At 41.0% G+C, this 16,472-nt stretch overlaps 1 protein-coding gene across 1 annotated transcript in view; it reads right to left on the reverse strand.

Annotated features, from left to right (window-relative positions):
• Positions 1-16,472, reverse strand: part of ttn.2 (titin, tandem duplicate 2) — a 247,977-nt gene that overhangs the window by 64,745 nt on the left and 166,760 nt on the right. Inside the window, exons 144-163 of the mRNA XM_040148607.1 lie at positions 16,160-16,380; positions 15,922-16,018; positions 15,343-15,639; positions 13,909-14,208; positions 12,799-13,113; positions 11,810-12,033; positions 11,184-11,334; positions 10,783-11,064; positions 9,243-9,545; positions 8,543-8,848; positions 7,004-7,285; positions 5,914-6,101; positions 4,812-4,923; positions 4,539-4,677; positions 3,601-3,764; positions 3,361-3,512; positions 3,035-3,191; positions 2,605-2,886; positions 2,101-2,400; positions 192-485 (exon numbers count right to left, since the gene is read on the reverse strand). Coding sequence (XP_040004541.1) covers positions 192-485; positions 2,101-2,400; positions 2,605-2,886; positions 3,035-3,191; positions 3,361-3,512; positions 3,601-3,764; positions 4,539-4,677; positions 4,812-4,923; positions 5,914-6,101; positions 7,004-7,285; positions 8,543-8,848; positions 9,243-9,545; positions 10,783-11,064; positions 11,184-11,334; positions 11,810-12,033; positions 12,799-13,113; positions 13,909-14,208; positions 15,343-15,639; positions 15,922-16,018; positions 16,160-16,380 — 4,566 coding nt within the window. The remainder of the gene's footprint in view (positions 1-191; positions 486-2,100; positions 2,401-2,604; positions 2,887-3,034; positions 3,192-3,360; positions 3,513-3,600; positions 3,765-4,538; positions 4,678-4,811; positions 4,924-5,913; positions 6,102-7,003; positions 7,286-8,542; positions 8,849-9,242; positions 9,546-10,782; positions 11,065-11,183; positions 11,335-11,809; positions 12,034-12,798; positions 13,114-13,908; positions 14,209-15,342; positions 15,640-15,921; positions 16,019-16,159; positions 16,381-16,472) is intronic.

A 16,472-nucleotide genomic window follows, 5' to 3' on the forward strand; every position in this document is an offset into this window, starting at 1 on the left:
TCCAAGGACCAATTGACGATACATTAATTTGCTGATCTGGACTATAACAAGAGCTACAGAAAGCATTTGTGAACCTCTAATTTCAAGTGAGAGTAAAAACCGGGACAACTCTACATTTATAAATGATTTATATTTGATCCTGTCTAAAATTCCTCTGATAAAGAGTGTTGGGGTTTCATCCTGCATCTTACCCAGTTTCTCCTGGCAGAGGATAGGCACAGTGGTGTCGGGTCTGCTGAGGCCAATTGCGTTCTCAGCCCTCACTCTGAAGCGGTAGGTCTTTCCTTCCTCCAGGCCAGTCACATGACTCTCAGGGATGCTGACAGTCTTCCACTCATCCCACTCCTTCTCTCCCTCTTCCTGATACTCAACCAGGAATCCTGTGATCTCACTTCCTCCATTGCGGTCAGGCCAGTTCCAGACCAGCCACACTTCAGTCTTGTCCACGTCGACATGGTGCAGGTCTTTTGGAGGACCAGGAGGGACTGAAACAGACATTTAGATTTGAACTGGTGAGTTTCCACATTCACAACATAGACTCCACCTTCCTTTGTCCCTACAGTCCATTTTGAAATTATTGGCACCCCCAAAGTTTAAGTACAGAATTTAGAATATCTACAGAAATAATTGAAAATTATCCAATTTTGTATAATCAAATATTTCATAAATGTCCAAAGTTTCGGAACAACAGCAACAAAAATGCTTTCATATAGTGAAATAAAAAATAAAGACATAAAATGTATGCTTGACACAATTAATGGCACCATTTTGATGCCAATGATGAATTTAAATTACTTCCTCAAAGAAAATAAAAAACAACTAAAAGTGTTCACATGACCTGAATTAACCATGAATGATGGTTTTATTACATAAAAGGGGATAATTGTTTCCAATCTCTTTTTCACAATGGCGAAGACAAAAGAACTGTCTGAGAGCATCAGAAATGCAATTATCCAAAAACATAACAATTCCAAAGGCTACAAGGCAATTACCAAAGATCTTGAAATCCCTTTTTCAACAATGTGTAATGTTATCAGGAAGTTTCAAAGTCATAAAACTGTTAAGACTCTTCCAGGACGTGGTGTTAAGAAGAAACTCATTGAGTGAAGGACACCACTATTGATAGAAAGACACAAAAAGGCAAGAGTAATTTTTGCAAAAACTTTCATAAATAAGCCTCAGTCTTTCTGGGATAATGTTGTATCGACAGATGAAACCAAAGTAGAGCTCTTTGGGAATGCAGTGCATCAGTTTGTTTATATGCGACGAAATCGAGCCGATAAGGAAAAGAACACACTACCTACCTACCTGCTTTGCTGCCTCTGGTACTGTAGGGATTGAATGTTTCAAAGGAATTATGAAATCAGAAGATTACCAAAGCATTTTATAGTGAAAGGTGTTAACTAGTGTCAGAAAACTAGGTTTGAGGTGAAGGTCTTGGGTCTTTCAGCAGGACAACAACCCAAAGCAAACATCAGGCAGCACAAAACTGGCCAGCAATGAGTCCTGATCTTAATCCCATTGAAAACCTTTGGAAAGAGCTGAAATCTGCGATTGCAAAAAGGACTGCAAACTTTAAAGAGCTTAAATGCATATCAGTGGACGAGTGGCAGAAACTACCAGCAGACAGGTGCAAGAAGCTTCTAGATGGCTATGAGAAACGTTTAGAGGCATTGTTGCCAGAGGTTCTGCAACCAAATATTAGTGAAGGGTGCCGGGGTACATTTTGTGTTTGTATGCCTTCTTCGATGCAAGTTTTGTTTTTTTATTTCTTTTGTTCAGTAACCTTGGACATTTTATTAAAATATTTTGGCTATGCAAAATCGATTAATTTGCATTTTTTTCTGGAGATATTCTTAATGCTTTGCTTAAAAGTCAGGGGTGCCAGTAATTTCAACCAGGACAGCCTCTAAACGTTTCTCATAGCCATCTAGAAGAGATTTTCAGTTTGTTTTTAGAATAACAAATGAAAATGAAAACTTTGTGGAAATCTGAAATAACTTTGAGTATTTTCTTTGTATTATATGTTTTCTCAGTTAAAACAGTACAGAATCCTGGACATTAATTTGCTGATTAAGTGTTAACTGTGTTGTTACTCACAGAGTGGGTTCATTGCCTTGATGGCCTTAGGCGTCTCAACGTATTCGCTGCGGCCATACTGGTTTTCAGCAGCAACTCTGAACACGTAGGATGTGCCCTCCATCAGGTGCTTCAGCATCATGCTGCGCTTCTTGGATGTGGAGCAGACAGGGACCCAATGAGTGGATGCTGTGTCTTTCTTCTCCACCACAAAGTTTGTGATGCGAGTACCGCCGTTGTCCTCCGGGTCCTTCCAGGACAGGTAGGCAGAGTCACTCCTGACATCAGAAACCCGGAGGTGCTGGATGGGACCAGGTTTGTCTGAAGAAGACATGTGAAGAATGCAACAAAAGTGCTGGGCCTGACTTTTCATATGTGGCAGATACGAAATGGAATATACTAAATATGTCATATCAATCACAGTGAAGACTGATTATCCTCACAATACTGTTCAGAGCAAATAAATACAAAAGAGCCAATCACACTCATGTATTAAACCGATTATTTATTTTGTGCAATTCTTACCGAAGACCAGCACAGTGCAGGTGACGGTCTTGGATCCGGCTGGGTTTTCCACAGTTAAGGTGTAGTCTCCACAGTCGCCACGGTTACAGAACCTCATCTCCAGCTTAGTGCCTGTTTGGTTGGTCTCAATGTCGGCCCTGGTGGGAACTTCAGCATCGTTCTTCTTCCAGTTTACCGTGGGGAACGGGAAACCTTTGATGGCAGCCATCAGAGTGATGTGAGTGCCAGCAATGGCCTTCACCTCTCGAGTCATTCCGGCATCCAGAATAAGCTCTGGGGGCTCTGAGGGGTGACAAGGGTGAAGAGGAAGGACATGAGGGACATTAACAGAAAATTCGTGAGAATTACAGGTCATTAAAACACAGCACTTATAACACTAATTAAATCAGAGTTAGAAGGTGGACCAGATAATACTGAAACAACGACTTACCAAGTCTGTCCCGTACTCTGATTGGCTCCTTCACATTAGCAGGGTCAGACTCTCCGGCAGCGTTAACGGCCATAACTCTGAAGCGGTAGAGAGCACCCTCGTCCAAGTTTATCACCTTAAACTTGGTCTCCTGGCAGGAGTCTGGAGTCTGGTTCGCCTGAGAACAGCAGAGGGACAAGAGCTCAATGACACATTTCACTAAGAGATTAAGATGATGCAGTACAAAGATCAGAGGATCACTAAGATCAAAAGTGCAAATTTTCTGGGCAGCAAATTCAATGGTAATCTGCCTGTCAAATTTCATGGTAATTTGAAAACTGCCTCACCTTGTGCCACTCTTCCTCTCCAGCCTTCTGGTACTCCAACAGATATCCGAAGATCTTTCCTCTGCCGGTGTCGGTAGGTGGCTCCCAGGACAGAGTCACTGACTCCCTGGTGTAGTCGATGGTCTTGGGGTTCACTGGTGGACCAGGTTTCACTGCAGCAAAGGATTGGGAGAAATTCTTGTAGTTAGTTTATATAGTAATAGCTATAAAATGAAGCATGGTTGTAAGAGATGAACTTACCTATGGGATCTTTGGCAAAGACAGGTTTGGATGGTGGGCTTGGGTCTCCAGCTCCCACCTCGTTCTCAGCGCTGACTCTGAACTCGTACTCACAACCTTGCAGCAACTCCGTCACCCAGTACTCCACCTTCGGATGGATTCTCTCTGTGTTGCAGCGAACCCACCTGGAGGCAGAAATGCAAGAGTTAATCTATTAGCCACTGAGACAGATGTTCATATTTTAGTGTGCAGCCTGACTAATTAACGTTTTAGGGGGTTTGTAAGGGGTAAGATGGAAGCTCGAATTTTTTAGCGACTTTATCTCAATGTAATCAACTTAGTTAACCCATTATTTGGACATATCAAATAAATCTCAGTTGTAGTTTTCTTAAAAAGTCTTGTTTTTCCTAAAATACTAATTTCATTATACTGCTCTGTTTAGATTAGTGACACAATTAGTCAATTCACTGATAAATGACCAAGAGGAAATAAAAACTGATAACAATTGTGATAATAAAGGAATTAATTCTCAAGAGGATTTTAGTTTTTTCTCTGTTTTATATCAGATATATATCAAGTAAATAAAGTGAATCTTTAGGTTTTAGACCGTTGGTTGGAAGAAAACAGACTTTGAAAATATCCGTTTGATCCATCTTTTTTTTTTTTACATTTTTCAGGTTATTAATCAATTAATTAAAAAAACCTCACAAGATGATTTTATGATAAAAATAATCACTAATTGCAACTATAACATAGATACCCAATAATTTAGTGGGGATCAGTTTCCTCTGCTTTCTAAGTTGTAGTGTTAAGCAAACAAAGTAAAATTTTAGAATATCCTTTCTTCAAAACTCTCCATTTTCCAGCTTCATTGTTTCAACTTGACAGAGAGAAACTAAAACTGGGGGCATACCTTCATCTCCCAAACTACGTAGGTTTCTAACGCGTGCGTTGTGTACCTGTTGGCCATGGTCTCCTTCCTCTCTACGATGTAGCCTGTGATTGGTTTTCCTCCATCGGCAGGTGGCTCCCAGCTGATGAGGGCAGAGTCATGGTAAACCTCCTTCACTGTGGGCTGTTTAGGAGCGTCGGGCACCTCTGTGATGGAAACAAACAGTCACACTGATCAGACACTGAGGGATGCTTCACCTTTACTACATGTGGCAGGTTATGTACAAACATCTCTGAATGTTTCCTGTTGCAGGTTTTTTATTGAGTTTGTCAGGACTTACTGAAGATGTCTCTGGCCTTGGTCTCTGTGGACAGGAGGGGGTCACTGATGCCGTACATGTTCTGAGCCATGATCCTGATGATGTACTCACGACCTTCGATCAGCTTCGGCACCTGAAGCAACAAAACAGAAGGAGCAGGATATAAGTACTGAAGAGTTACTCTTCAGTTTTTGGTTAAAAAAAGAGTATTTGCCTGAAACGTGTCCGTACTACTGAGACTATTAAAAAAAATCAAGTACTAAAAGTTGACTTCAAATATCCTGTCGGATTCCAAATCTTGTTAACTTATTCTTTGGTCATATATTTCCTGATTTAAATCAGAATTTTTATGAGTATGGTATTTAAGTTCTTGTACAACTGCTTGTGTTTAGATGACATTTTGGCCTCTACTGTTGAATGAAAAAACGATTTTAAAACAAGGTACCAAAAGAAACAATTGTCTTCCGTACAGTTCTGACACTCATGTACTGTAACAGCACTAGGATCAGTACATTTTTAAGTAACACTCAGTCCTAGTCATTTTAAATCATTAAAAAACAATCATTCACTGCACTGTAGTTCTATTGGTCCTATTGTTTGTGTGAGAATATATTGTTATGCAAAAATTAACCAGTGTCCATTGGATTTTTTTTAACCTATTTTTTGTACCTAAATGCAGCATCTGGACAAAATTCATGTATATATTTATGGTTAATGAACCCATTGATTCTTTGAGGTTATTTCTGACTTGCTGATGGCTTGTATAAGAAGGACTTTCTTCATTTCTTTTTAATTTGTTCGTCCTTTACTTGTTTTTCCTCAGTCACCATTTCCAAATAACGTAACTGGTTTGTCTTGCCTCAAGTTTTTTAGGACTGGTCTTTGTATGTGTGGAAACAAATACAATAAAATGAAGAATGATGAATTCCTACCCATCTTAAATTCTATTTTTCACCTGGGATATTTTGGGTGAGCATCCTGGGATTTATTAAGCATAACGTGCGTACTGAAATTCACATCTCAGGTTTTGGTGACGGATTTCAGTCTTCAGGTATTGAATGGTTTAATTCTACCCATCAACAAACTATCCACAATATCTCTAGTTAAACTATGTTCTCCTCACCTTGCAGGTGGTCTTGGTGCAGGACGAGGTGACAGGCATCCACAGGTCTCTATTGGTGTCTCTCTTCTCAATGATGTAGTTGGAGATGGCGCAGCCTCCGTCATCCAGAGGAGGGTTCCAGGAGATCACCATGTAGTTCCTCCAAATCTCGTTGAACACCACAGGGCCCTCTGGAGGCTGAGGACGGTCTGACAGGAGGAAGCATTCATACAGGTGACTCTCCAGGTTTATTTAAAGCCAAATAATAAAAAAAAAAAGGCTTTCCTTTTCTTTTTTTAATCATTTAAATTTTAGGACAAATAGTAGGACAAATATAAAATAAAAAAGAACCAAAGGCAGTCATGGGGTACTCTAAAACAGGTAATCTAAAATAAAATATAACCCACAAAGTCAAATAACCCACTTTTCCCAAATCTTGTCAAAAATATTTCCTTTAACTCTCAAAAGATGGGTCAAAACTTACCCTCAATAAATCTCTCAAACAATGTAAAGCCATTAATCTTTTTACCTTGAGGATCAGTGTTACACTGTTGAGTCTAGTTTATTTGTCTGCTTTAATTATTTTAATTATATTTTTCACAACTATTGGTCAACACCTCTTGCATTAAACTTAATTGTAAATATATAAAGAAATCTAGATTTTCCAGACTATATTAATTTGTAAGGTGTTGAATGCTTAAAAATTTTCCCATCTTTGAGTGTAGTACACATTGTAGTTACATTTTTTTCTGCCCGTTGTTGAACTTTGAATTTCAAGTCATATACAAACCAGCTCAGCACTCTTCTTTCCCTCTCGAGTTTGTATTTCCTAAATTTTATTGCCTTCAATTCTGTTGTAAATCTCGTTATTGGATCCACTGTATGCTCTATAGTTCTCGCCAAAGCTAAAAGTTAATAATCCTGTACTTTCATGCTTTATAATCTGAGTTGCACCAGCAGGTGATTGGTCTGAACTTTGACACAAAGAAATAACGCTGCAGATTTTTTAAGGACACACCCCCTTTAACACTGCTGAAGTACAAACAACTTTCTTCAACTTTCTTCAAACCTGCGTGTGAATTTAGTGAGTTTGAACGGAGCAGCGACTCACCAACCACAGTGACGGTGCAGATTCCTGTGCGAGCTCCGGCGGCGTTCTCCACGCTGACGCAGTAGCGGCCGCTGTGTTCTCTCTTGGCCTTGCTGATGTTGAGGCTGAGATGGCGGGCGGTGCTGTGGAGGCCGATCTCCTCGTCCACCTTCAGCTCCTCGTCGTTCTTCTTCCAGGTGACAGCTGGGGCCGGTTTGCCGCTGTAGCGTCCCGACAGCGTGCAGCTGTCTCCCACCTTCACCATCATCTTGTCCCTGAAGTCCAGGTCCAGAGTGGGTGGTTCTGAGGGATGGAGAGGGATCAACATTTTGAAATTTTACAAAAGTTTCAAGATTTTTTTTTAAATCATTTATTAATATTCGTTTTTTAACGGTGTTTCTGCAGTGTTAACCTGGTTCAATTTAAGACTTTTTAAGACCTTTTTAATACCACGTAGAATAAAATTGAATACCAGTTTATGAAACAACTGTAGAACAAGTGGAAAATAACCAGGTCTTGAAAAGTTGTAAAAAGCACTGAATTTTATTCCATAAAAATAGCCTTAGAAGGGATTTTAAAAAATCTTACATTTCATTTATAAAAGTCTTGAATGTTTTATCTTGCCTGCTGCAGATAGTCACATTGGTTTTAACTTCTGTCTGTCAGGAGACAGTTGTCAGGAAGCTCATGAACTCATAATCGTATAATATTTAAATGAACTAGCCAATTGTTTATTTTTTAATTGGTTAATCAATCCATCTATTTTTCTAGCTCTTATCATGTATGGATGGATTATGAGATAATTGGCCCTGTGCACATACAAGTGAAAGGACCCATAGACTCAAAGAGACGCAAAACGACCACAAGTGACATGACCAGGGACGTTTTCCTTAATTGAATAATTATATCTTTATGAACTATTGTTACAAACAGCTCAGAAGTCCTGACAAAATGTGATGTAAATGTCAATAAACTAATGTACTTAATAAATAATTGAAGGCCTCATTGTTTGTTTTCTGTCATCCTTTGACAGGTATGACCGTGAAAAAGTTATTAACCTGTGTTCTATGCGGTATTTAAAGGTCTTAAAAAGTCGTAAATTTAATTGGGCGAACATTGCAGACATCCACCCGAGGGGAACATGAATGTCTGAACCAAGTTTCATGACAATCCATCCGACATTTCAGTCTGGACCAAAATGGTGGACTGACTGAAAGACCATAGACCATCCATAGAGCCAGGATGCCAGCATGGTTAGAAAAGAACCGATGGTGACTTTGTGACACAAGCTGGCAATAACTGATGTATTCTTTACTCTGTGAGGATGGTGAAAGTTTTGAAAATGTTGTTGTTCCTAGTGAAGAAACAAAGCTGTCAATCTAAAAATGTTGTTCTTATGGACAATGACATTTTTGCCATCGCAAGGTTAATATCGTCAGTGATCGTATCAGTATCGACAACAACAAACAAAATTACATTTATCAGCCCTAAAATACTAAATCGGTGCTTCCGCAATCTTTGATCAGATTGATGAGTTTGTTTTCATGTTACGTCACTCACCGAGCTCGTCCTTGCACTGCACGGGTTTGGTGGCGAAGGACGGTTTGCCCTGTCCCACCTGGTTGACGGCGGAGACTCTGAACTCGTGGCTGGAGCCTGCCTTCAGCTCAGTCAGTGTGAACTTCCTGTCCATCAGCTTGTTCTTGCCGCCTACGCGTGTGAAGTGGTCCCGGCCGATCATGCGGGATTCGAGGACATACTCGGTCACCTCGGCGCCTCCGTCATACTTGGGTGGTCTCCAGGCGACAGAGATGGAGTCCTTGGTAATGGCGGTAATGATCAGGTCCTCTGGACGCTCAGGGACGGCTGGAGGAGACACAAGCACAAACGTGATGGGACGTATAAAAGGACATTTCCTTTGTCATTGTAGTTTTAGATCTTTTCTTTTATTCAACTACTGTTTCCCATCACAGTTAAAGCTTTTCAAAGATTTATCTGTTTAAGCATATTTTCTTAAACTGCTGATCTACTTCAGATTGGTTGTTTTTCAGAGTAAATATTCTTAACCAAACTTTGAAAGTGATGATGACATGTCCTCACTGAAAAATCCTGAATCTATGAATATACTGTTCATACAAGGAGGGGACTACACTTCTGTGTAGCCATTTCCACAGTCTGTTTACTGATTGGATGACCGATATCATTACCCTTATTTTTTATTTTTTTTTGAATATTTCATATTGTTGTGTGTCCAACTTACAGATAGGGTCCTTGATGAGAACCATCTTGTCAATTTCAATGAAAGGTCCCATGCCAATGATGTTCTCAGCTGCGATCCTGAAGAAGTAGCCCTTGCCGTCGATGAGTCCCTGAACCACGGCATTGTTCCTTGTTACCGTGTAGGACACTGAGGTCCAACCCATGCGGTCCGCCTCTCTCTTCTCGATGATGTAGTTGGTGATGGCCGAGCCGCCGTCATCCTCGGGGGAGTACCAGGTCAACTTGCAGGAGTCGGTGGTCAGATTCTCACCAGCGAAGGGGAGACCAACCGGTCCAGGGACATCTGGAGGAGGTAGGAAAGGGATAGGACGTCAGAGACAGTGGAAATTTAAAATAGCACTGTACGAAGCAACAGGGAATCGGGAGGCCCGGTAGCTCTCATTCTTTAAATTGCATTTTTGGTCTTTTATTTTATGCTTCTTGCATATGTGGTTCAGCCCATCGAATTGTGCAGCTTGGCAAAAAGAACATATTGAAGCCTGGGCGCTTACAAGACGTGGTATAGACAAATCCTTGCTGGAAGCTACTGTTATCAGCTTCTCCAAGAGTAAACTACAACCTTAGGAAAAACAGAGAGTAAAAGGCACAAACCTTTTCTCCACAAAATCATCTTATTAAATTATCCATTAAAACCTTGTTTTTTGATCACATTGTTTCATCCACTATGTGGGAGAAACTCCCTTTCTTTTCCTATTTATTCTACTTTTACTACATTTATCTGACAGCTATTATTACAGTTACTTTAAAAATTATAAACATATGAGGAACTTAATAAAATGAAATGGTAAGTTATGCTTTGCTTTAGACTAAACTACCCAACAGTAAATACAACAGTTGACCAAAAGAAAATTAATTGGCAACTAAAAATGCCAAAACAAATCCATGATTCATGATATGCTGCTTTTGCTTTTAGTTATTTTAATAACTGGAATTTATTTTTAATAATTTTAGGACAAACAAGCACTGTGAGGGTGTCACTTTTGGCTCTGGGTGTACATTTCTCACTGTTTTCAGAATTTTTTCCAATTGAAACAGTTAATTGATTACTTGAGAAAATAATCAGCAGATGACTCCATAATGAAAATAATCATTAGTTATAGTCCTGCATAAAATAGTTAACAATACATCCACCTCAGCCAACTAAAACAGTAAAACCCTGCTTTTATATCAGTGCATCAGTCATAATAATCTAATGCAGTGTATAACAGTCACAGTCACAGGGGCCATATTTCTGCTTTGAGTACTTAGACTTTTGATACTTTAGGCACATTTTCCTGTTGATACTCACATACTTTTACTTAAGTAACATTTTCAATGTAGGACTTTTACCCAGATGAAGGATCTGAATGCTACCACTGGTTAAGTATATGAAATGTCTGGATAAGTATGTTAATATATACATATTTATATGCTATATCTATGTGTACACCTATTTCAGTCGATTCACTTGAGTAGTTTTTTTCATAACATAAACATTTTCCATAACTATTCTTTTTTTCAGTCCGGTCAGGCAGACTCACCCAGGACCTCGACGATGACAGCCTTCCTCCTCTCTCCTCCCTCGTTCTTGGCGCTCAGTGTGTAGATGCCCTGGTGTTGGCGTCTGCAGTTCTTGATGACCAGTGAATTGGAGATGCCCGTCGTCTCCACTACAGCCTCTTTGGGCACCTCGGCGTCGTCTCGGCACCAGGTGATCTGTGGGGCAGGTTTACCGGACACATAGGCGATGATGCGGATGGTGCCACCGGCGTGGACCACGATCTTCTCTTTCACAGAGGCGTCCAGGTCCATCTCAGGAGGAACTGGACGAGAAGGTAACAATTTGCTCTTAACAAAATGTTGCCAAAGGTTTATCATCAGAAACACTGCTCACAGCACTGCTGTGCTGACACAGTTAAATGTTGGGGTGGACCGGTCTTACTTGTTCTGTCTTTGACCTCGATCAGCTCAGACACGAGTCCTGGGTCTCCCACTCCGGCGGCGTTCAGGGCTCGGACTCTGAAGCGGTACAGGCCGCCTTCCTTCAGACCAGCCACCACGAACTTGGTTCCTCTAATCTCTGTGTCCTTTGCCTGGAGACAGATGAGAGGAAAACCATTACCAACACCACTCAGGAGCTTTGCTGTAGGAGTTTGTTCATTTTCTCAGGAATCCCTAAAGGTGGAGCCCCGTAATGAGCCTTTCAATGCAATTAGGTTTTTTATTCTTATTTATACTCTTTATCACATGCCATCCATTCAAACATTCTCCATTTCTCTTCCATCTCTCTAGAAACTTATTCCCTTAATGCTCCCTACCCCTTTTGCTTTAATTTTTTTCTATTTTTTTTCCGCCCTGCCTTTGATTTCCTTTCATTTCATTTGAACTGAATAAAGGCAGCTCCGGTCTGGATTGAGAAAAGGTGAAATGTCAGAATGTGAAATAGCTTTAAAATTTTACTACATTGTATGAAATGCTGAAGTTAAAAAAAAAAAATTTCTGCAGTCGACATGACGTCACTGACAGAGCCTCAGCAGCTGTTTGTTTGTTGATGTTTTTTTTTGTTACCTTCATCCAGCTCTCCTCACTCTCGGGCTCCTTCTCCTCCTCGGCGTCGCTCAGCAGCAGCCTCCTCTGAGCTTTCTTCTCCTCCTCCTCTTTGTTAACCTCCTTAAATTCCACGATGTAGCCAGTAACCTTTGACCCTCCGTCCACCAGAGGAGGGATCCACTCCAGGTCCACCGTCGACTTCGTCCAGTCTGTCACCTTCGGAGTGGGCGGCCCGGGAGGCTCTGCACACACACGGATACAGATATAAATACTCTGAGTTTGGTATCAACATTATCATGACAAACTTACAGAGTAGTCGTAATAATAGTTGACCAATTTCTAAAGAAAAGATGTTGTGCTTCAAGCCAACGTACTTTATTGAGCTTGACAGTCTCATTTGGAGTTTAACAAGTAACAAATTCCACCCTCTAATGAAGGCCATGAAATGAGGCTGAAAGAGTGGCAAAACGTCCGGTTGGTGGACCTTGTGCTAAGGATTTTTTGCCAAATATGTGCTTTATTTCTGACAGGTGATCAAGATGCTGAATATCATTACAAGTTGGATTGTCCTACTTTTCTTGGTCCTAAATTAGTCATTGAACACAATCTAACACTAACTAATGTATTTAGTTATAATGTATTGGCCTGAAAACAGGACGACCCGGATCATAATACAACTCCCTCTTTTTCCAACATCAGTTCCTGAGAAAAAGACTCTTTGAGGACAGGGAAACACTCCGACCCTCGTCCTGTTGGGAAAGTCTGAATTAATCCAAGGAGCAGAGAGTCCTCACCACCGAGGACGTTTCTCTGGTAAAAGTGGAACATGAAATACGGCGATAAGTAAACCCACGTCAGTGTATCTTGTCTCTCAGTCACAGATTCTCACTCTCAAAGTTAAGGGTTAAAGAGTTTTTAAAAAAAAGGGAAACCTTGTTTAAGTGTTTTAGCTAACTGACCCACTCACGGTCACTTCCTCTAACACAGTGAATACATCTCTCCCTTACTGATGGGGTCTCTGCAGAGTATGGGGTCAGAGGGCATGCTGGGCAGACCGCAGCCAGCGGCGTTGACAGCGATGACCCTGAACTGGTACATGGAGCCCTCCAGCAGGCCAGTGACGTGCCAGTTATTGCCCAGCGGCAGCGCTCGGATCGGGTCGCGGGTAACGCGGGTCCAGCGCTTGCCGGTGGTCTCTTTCTTCTCAATGATGTAGCCGGTGATGGAGGAGCCGCCATCGTACTTTGGCTCCTCCCAGTTGACGGCCATCGACTCCAGACAGACGTCCGTTACAGTCGGTTTCTCACACTGACCCGGAACAGCTGCAAGAGGATATGACAGTCGTTAATAATCAATACATCAACTTTACATCAATTTGTACATCAGTAATTGGATTAAGAAAGAATACTGATCCCTAGAGGTGTTTAACTGACCTCAGTCTTGATGTAGCATGACTAATAATGTGAATAATATCAATAATTACAATCAACTTTTAAGTAAGAAAATATATTAAAATTTGACGTTAGTATAGAGTGATACAGGTTTATCATTAGTTTATCAAGTTAAAACTTTTTAAACTCTACAGGAGAAAAACCTTTCACTTTTAAAAGACTTTTAGAAGTCAGTTCAAACTCATTGATGGTGACAAGTTATTCATACAAGTTACTTTATTGATGAGGTGTTTTGTTGTGAATTTATTTTTTATTCATTGTTTAATTTGTACTGATGTATTAACATTTTCTAGTTTGCATGGTTTGATTTTATGTTACGTGTTATATGTTTTGTTGTTTTTGGACTGTATTTATTTCCTGGGTTAAGACGTCCCTGGACCTCCAAAAGACCTGAGGGTTACTGACATAACTCGGGCTACTATGAGGCTGATCTGGAAACTCCCCGACAACGATGGAGGAGAGAGAATTAAGAGCTACTATTTCGAGAAGAAAGGTGTCACTGACAATTTTAGGGGAGACTTTTGGGAAAAATAAGGTTTAAAGATGATTATAAAGATACAATAAGTATAATAAAGCAGATTACATACTTAAATATAATGGAGACATTTTTAGCGTTTTGACGATGAAAGTGAAGACAGCTGACGGGACACACTGATCTGAACTTACTGAAAAGGTTTCTGGCCTTCTCCGGCTCGCTGACCAGCGGAGGCCCGACTCCAAACTTGTTCTGGGCCATCACTCGGAACTCATACTCGTGGTTCTCTGTCAGCCGGTTCACCACGTAGGCGCACTCCTTGGGATCGGTGGAAACGTGGACCCAGGACTTCCTGTTGTCCTCGCGCTTCTCGACCACGTAGTTGGTGATCTTGGATCCACCGTCGTCTGTGGGAGGGTTCCAGGCCAGGCCAATCCTCTCTGCAAACACTTCGGTGAATTTGATTGGTCCGACAGGCGGGCCAGGAGGTCCTGCAGGGGGAGGAAGGGAGAGTCCCATTATTTTTATGGTTAAACACTCATGTAGCTTCAACATGTGAAGATACTGATCTGTAGTAAATCTTTACATCGGAGAAGCTGCAACCAACTAATGTATTTAGGATTCCCATTGGATAAATTACCTGAACCATGACTGATTATCAAATCTGTCAGCAATTAAAATCTCAATTTGTAAATAAATGAGGGGCAATTGAACCATTTGCTAACAACCTTTCAGTTCTGACACAGCATATACACAGTTTACAATAATTGTGACAGATTTACCATAAAAATTATATTAATTTATCAAACAGTGAGTTCCTCATTTCAGACAGAAGTAGACAAAAGCAGATTCAAATTTCTGGGCATCGACTACCGATTGTACTGAAATGACAACTGACACTGGCAGATTTTATCAGCTGTAGCTAGGTAGCTAATTGAGCTGCAATGTTTCCAGCTAACTTATTTTGAGATGAAAATCCTGAAAAAGGGTCTTAAATTTGCACGTTATGGCTACACACACCAATTGTGCTAAAAAACGGAGGCTAAAGCTAACAGGCCCTGGGACAAAAACTTATCGTTCTCACCAGGTCGCGATCCGTGTAGAAGATATGAAATAAAGAAACAGCACTATTCTTGTGCTACTAGCATTATAAGTATGAAAAGGAAAAATTCAAAATCACACTTATATGAAGTTCTCACATAACTCTGTTTAGCTGCTTAGCTACATACAGGCTGGACAGAGGTTACATTTATGCTTCATTGTTCATACTTTGTGAATGAGAACAGAACGAGAATGAGGACTAACTGATGTTTCTGACAAAAGTAACGCTATCTTGGGAAATATTTTCTGGAGTTGCTGGAATATAAACTTCCACACATCCAATACAGAGCAGGAACCCGTAACCCTATAAAATCATGTATTTATGTGATGATATACCAACCTTTTGCCTTAGAAGTTGCTCTGTTACAACTGTAGGTAGTAGGCTAGTTACATAAACATGCTGACTATTGCAGTTTGCATTAGAGCGGATAAATACATAGTTTAATCCATTCTTTGCATTTTTTTCTTTTTTGGTTTCGTTTTTGGAAAATCACAAAAGGTTTGTTAATGTTTGTGTTTCTCACCCAGCACTGACAGCTTGATGTCCTTGGTGACAGTGCCCAGATTGTTGCTGGCCGTCAGGCTGTAGAGGGCACTGTCGTGCCTGCTTGCCTGCTGGATCAGCAGCGTGCACTTATCCTGGGTCACCAGTTTGTTGATGTGCTGGTCGTACTGGATGGCAGCCTTCTCCTCAGGTTTGGCCAGGCCGGCCTTCTTCCAGGTGAGTGTGGGGAAGGGACAGCCGCTCACCTTTGCCACGATGCTGACATCACAGCCCTCCTCGCCCTCCATGGCCTCACGCAGCTCGATGGTGGGAGGACCTGAAAAAAATGAGAAGCTGTATGAATGTGGCCTGCAAAGAAAAAAACAATACTTACCAAATGGTGAGAGTCAAATGCATTTCTTTCTGAAATGATGTCCATGAGCCACATGTATGTTGGAAGCTTTGTAATTTAGAATTTTTGTCCACAACAGTATGAAAATATTTAACCAAAAAACTTAACTTAAAACTTAACTTAAAAAATATTAAACCGAGTCCTAGCTGGATAAGGTGAAACAGGTTTCTGAGAGGCCTGTGATTTGCTGACACGCCTGTCACTCACATGTCTGATCCTTGATGACCATTGGTCCAACAGTGGCGGAGGGTCGGCTGGGTCCAGCAGCGTTCACGGCTTTTACTCTGAACTCGTATTCGCCTCCCTGCAGATCAACGACAAGACAGTTAACAGTAAGTCCACTTCTGAAGGAAACTTGATTTCATAATCTTTATCACAAGTTGTTAGACACCACAGATCACAATATCTGTATCCTGGTGGGATCCTTTATATGACATAGACCTACCTCCTTCAGGTCCTCCACCACAAAGGTGAGTTCCTCCACGTCTCTCTTGTTGCACTGTTTCCAGGTCTCCTTTTCCTTACCGCTGGTGTCCCAGCTCAAACGCTCGATAATATAATGCTTCACTGGAGAGCCGCCGTTGTTTTTGGGAGGTTCCCAGCTCAGAGTGACAGTGTTCTTTGTCACCAGGTTGACTTTCAGCTTGGTGGGGGGGTCGGGGGGGTCTGAGGAAGAGGAAAAGTAAGATTCGCATTAGAGCAATTCCAGTCAGTTTTAGGCAGTTTGTGCTGTATCTATGTAGTTAAAGTAGTAGGTT

The sequence above is a fragment of the Xiphias gladius genome, chromosome 16 (genome assembly GCF_016859285.1).
Source record: "Xiphias gladius isolate SHS-SW01 ecotype Sanya breed wild chromosome 16, ASM1685928v1, whole genome shotgun sequence".
NCBI classification, from domain to species: Eukaryota; Metazoa; Chordata; class Actinopteri; order Istiophoriformes; family Xiphiidae; genus Xiphias; species Xiphias gladius.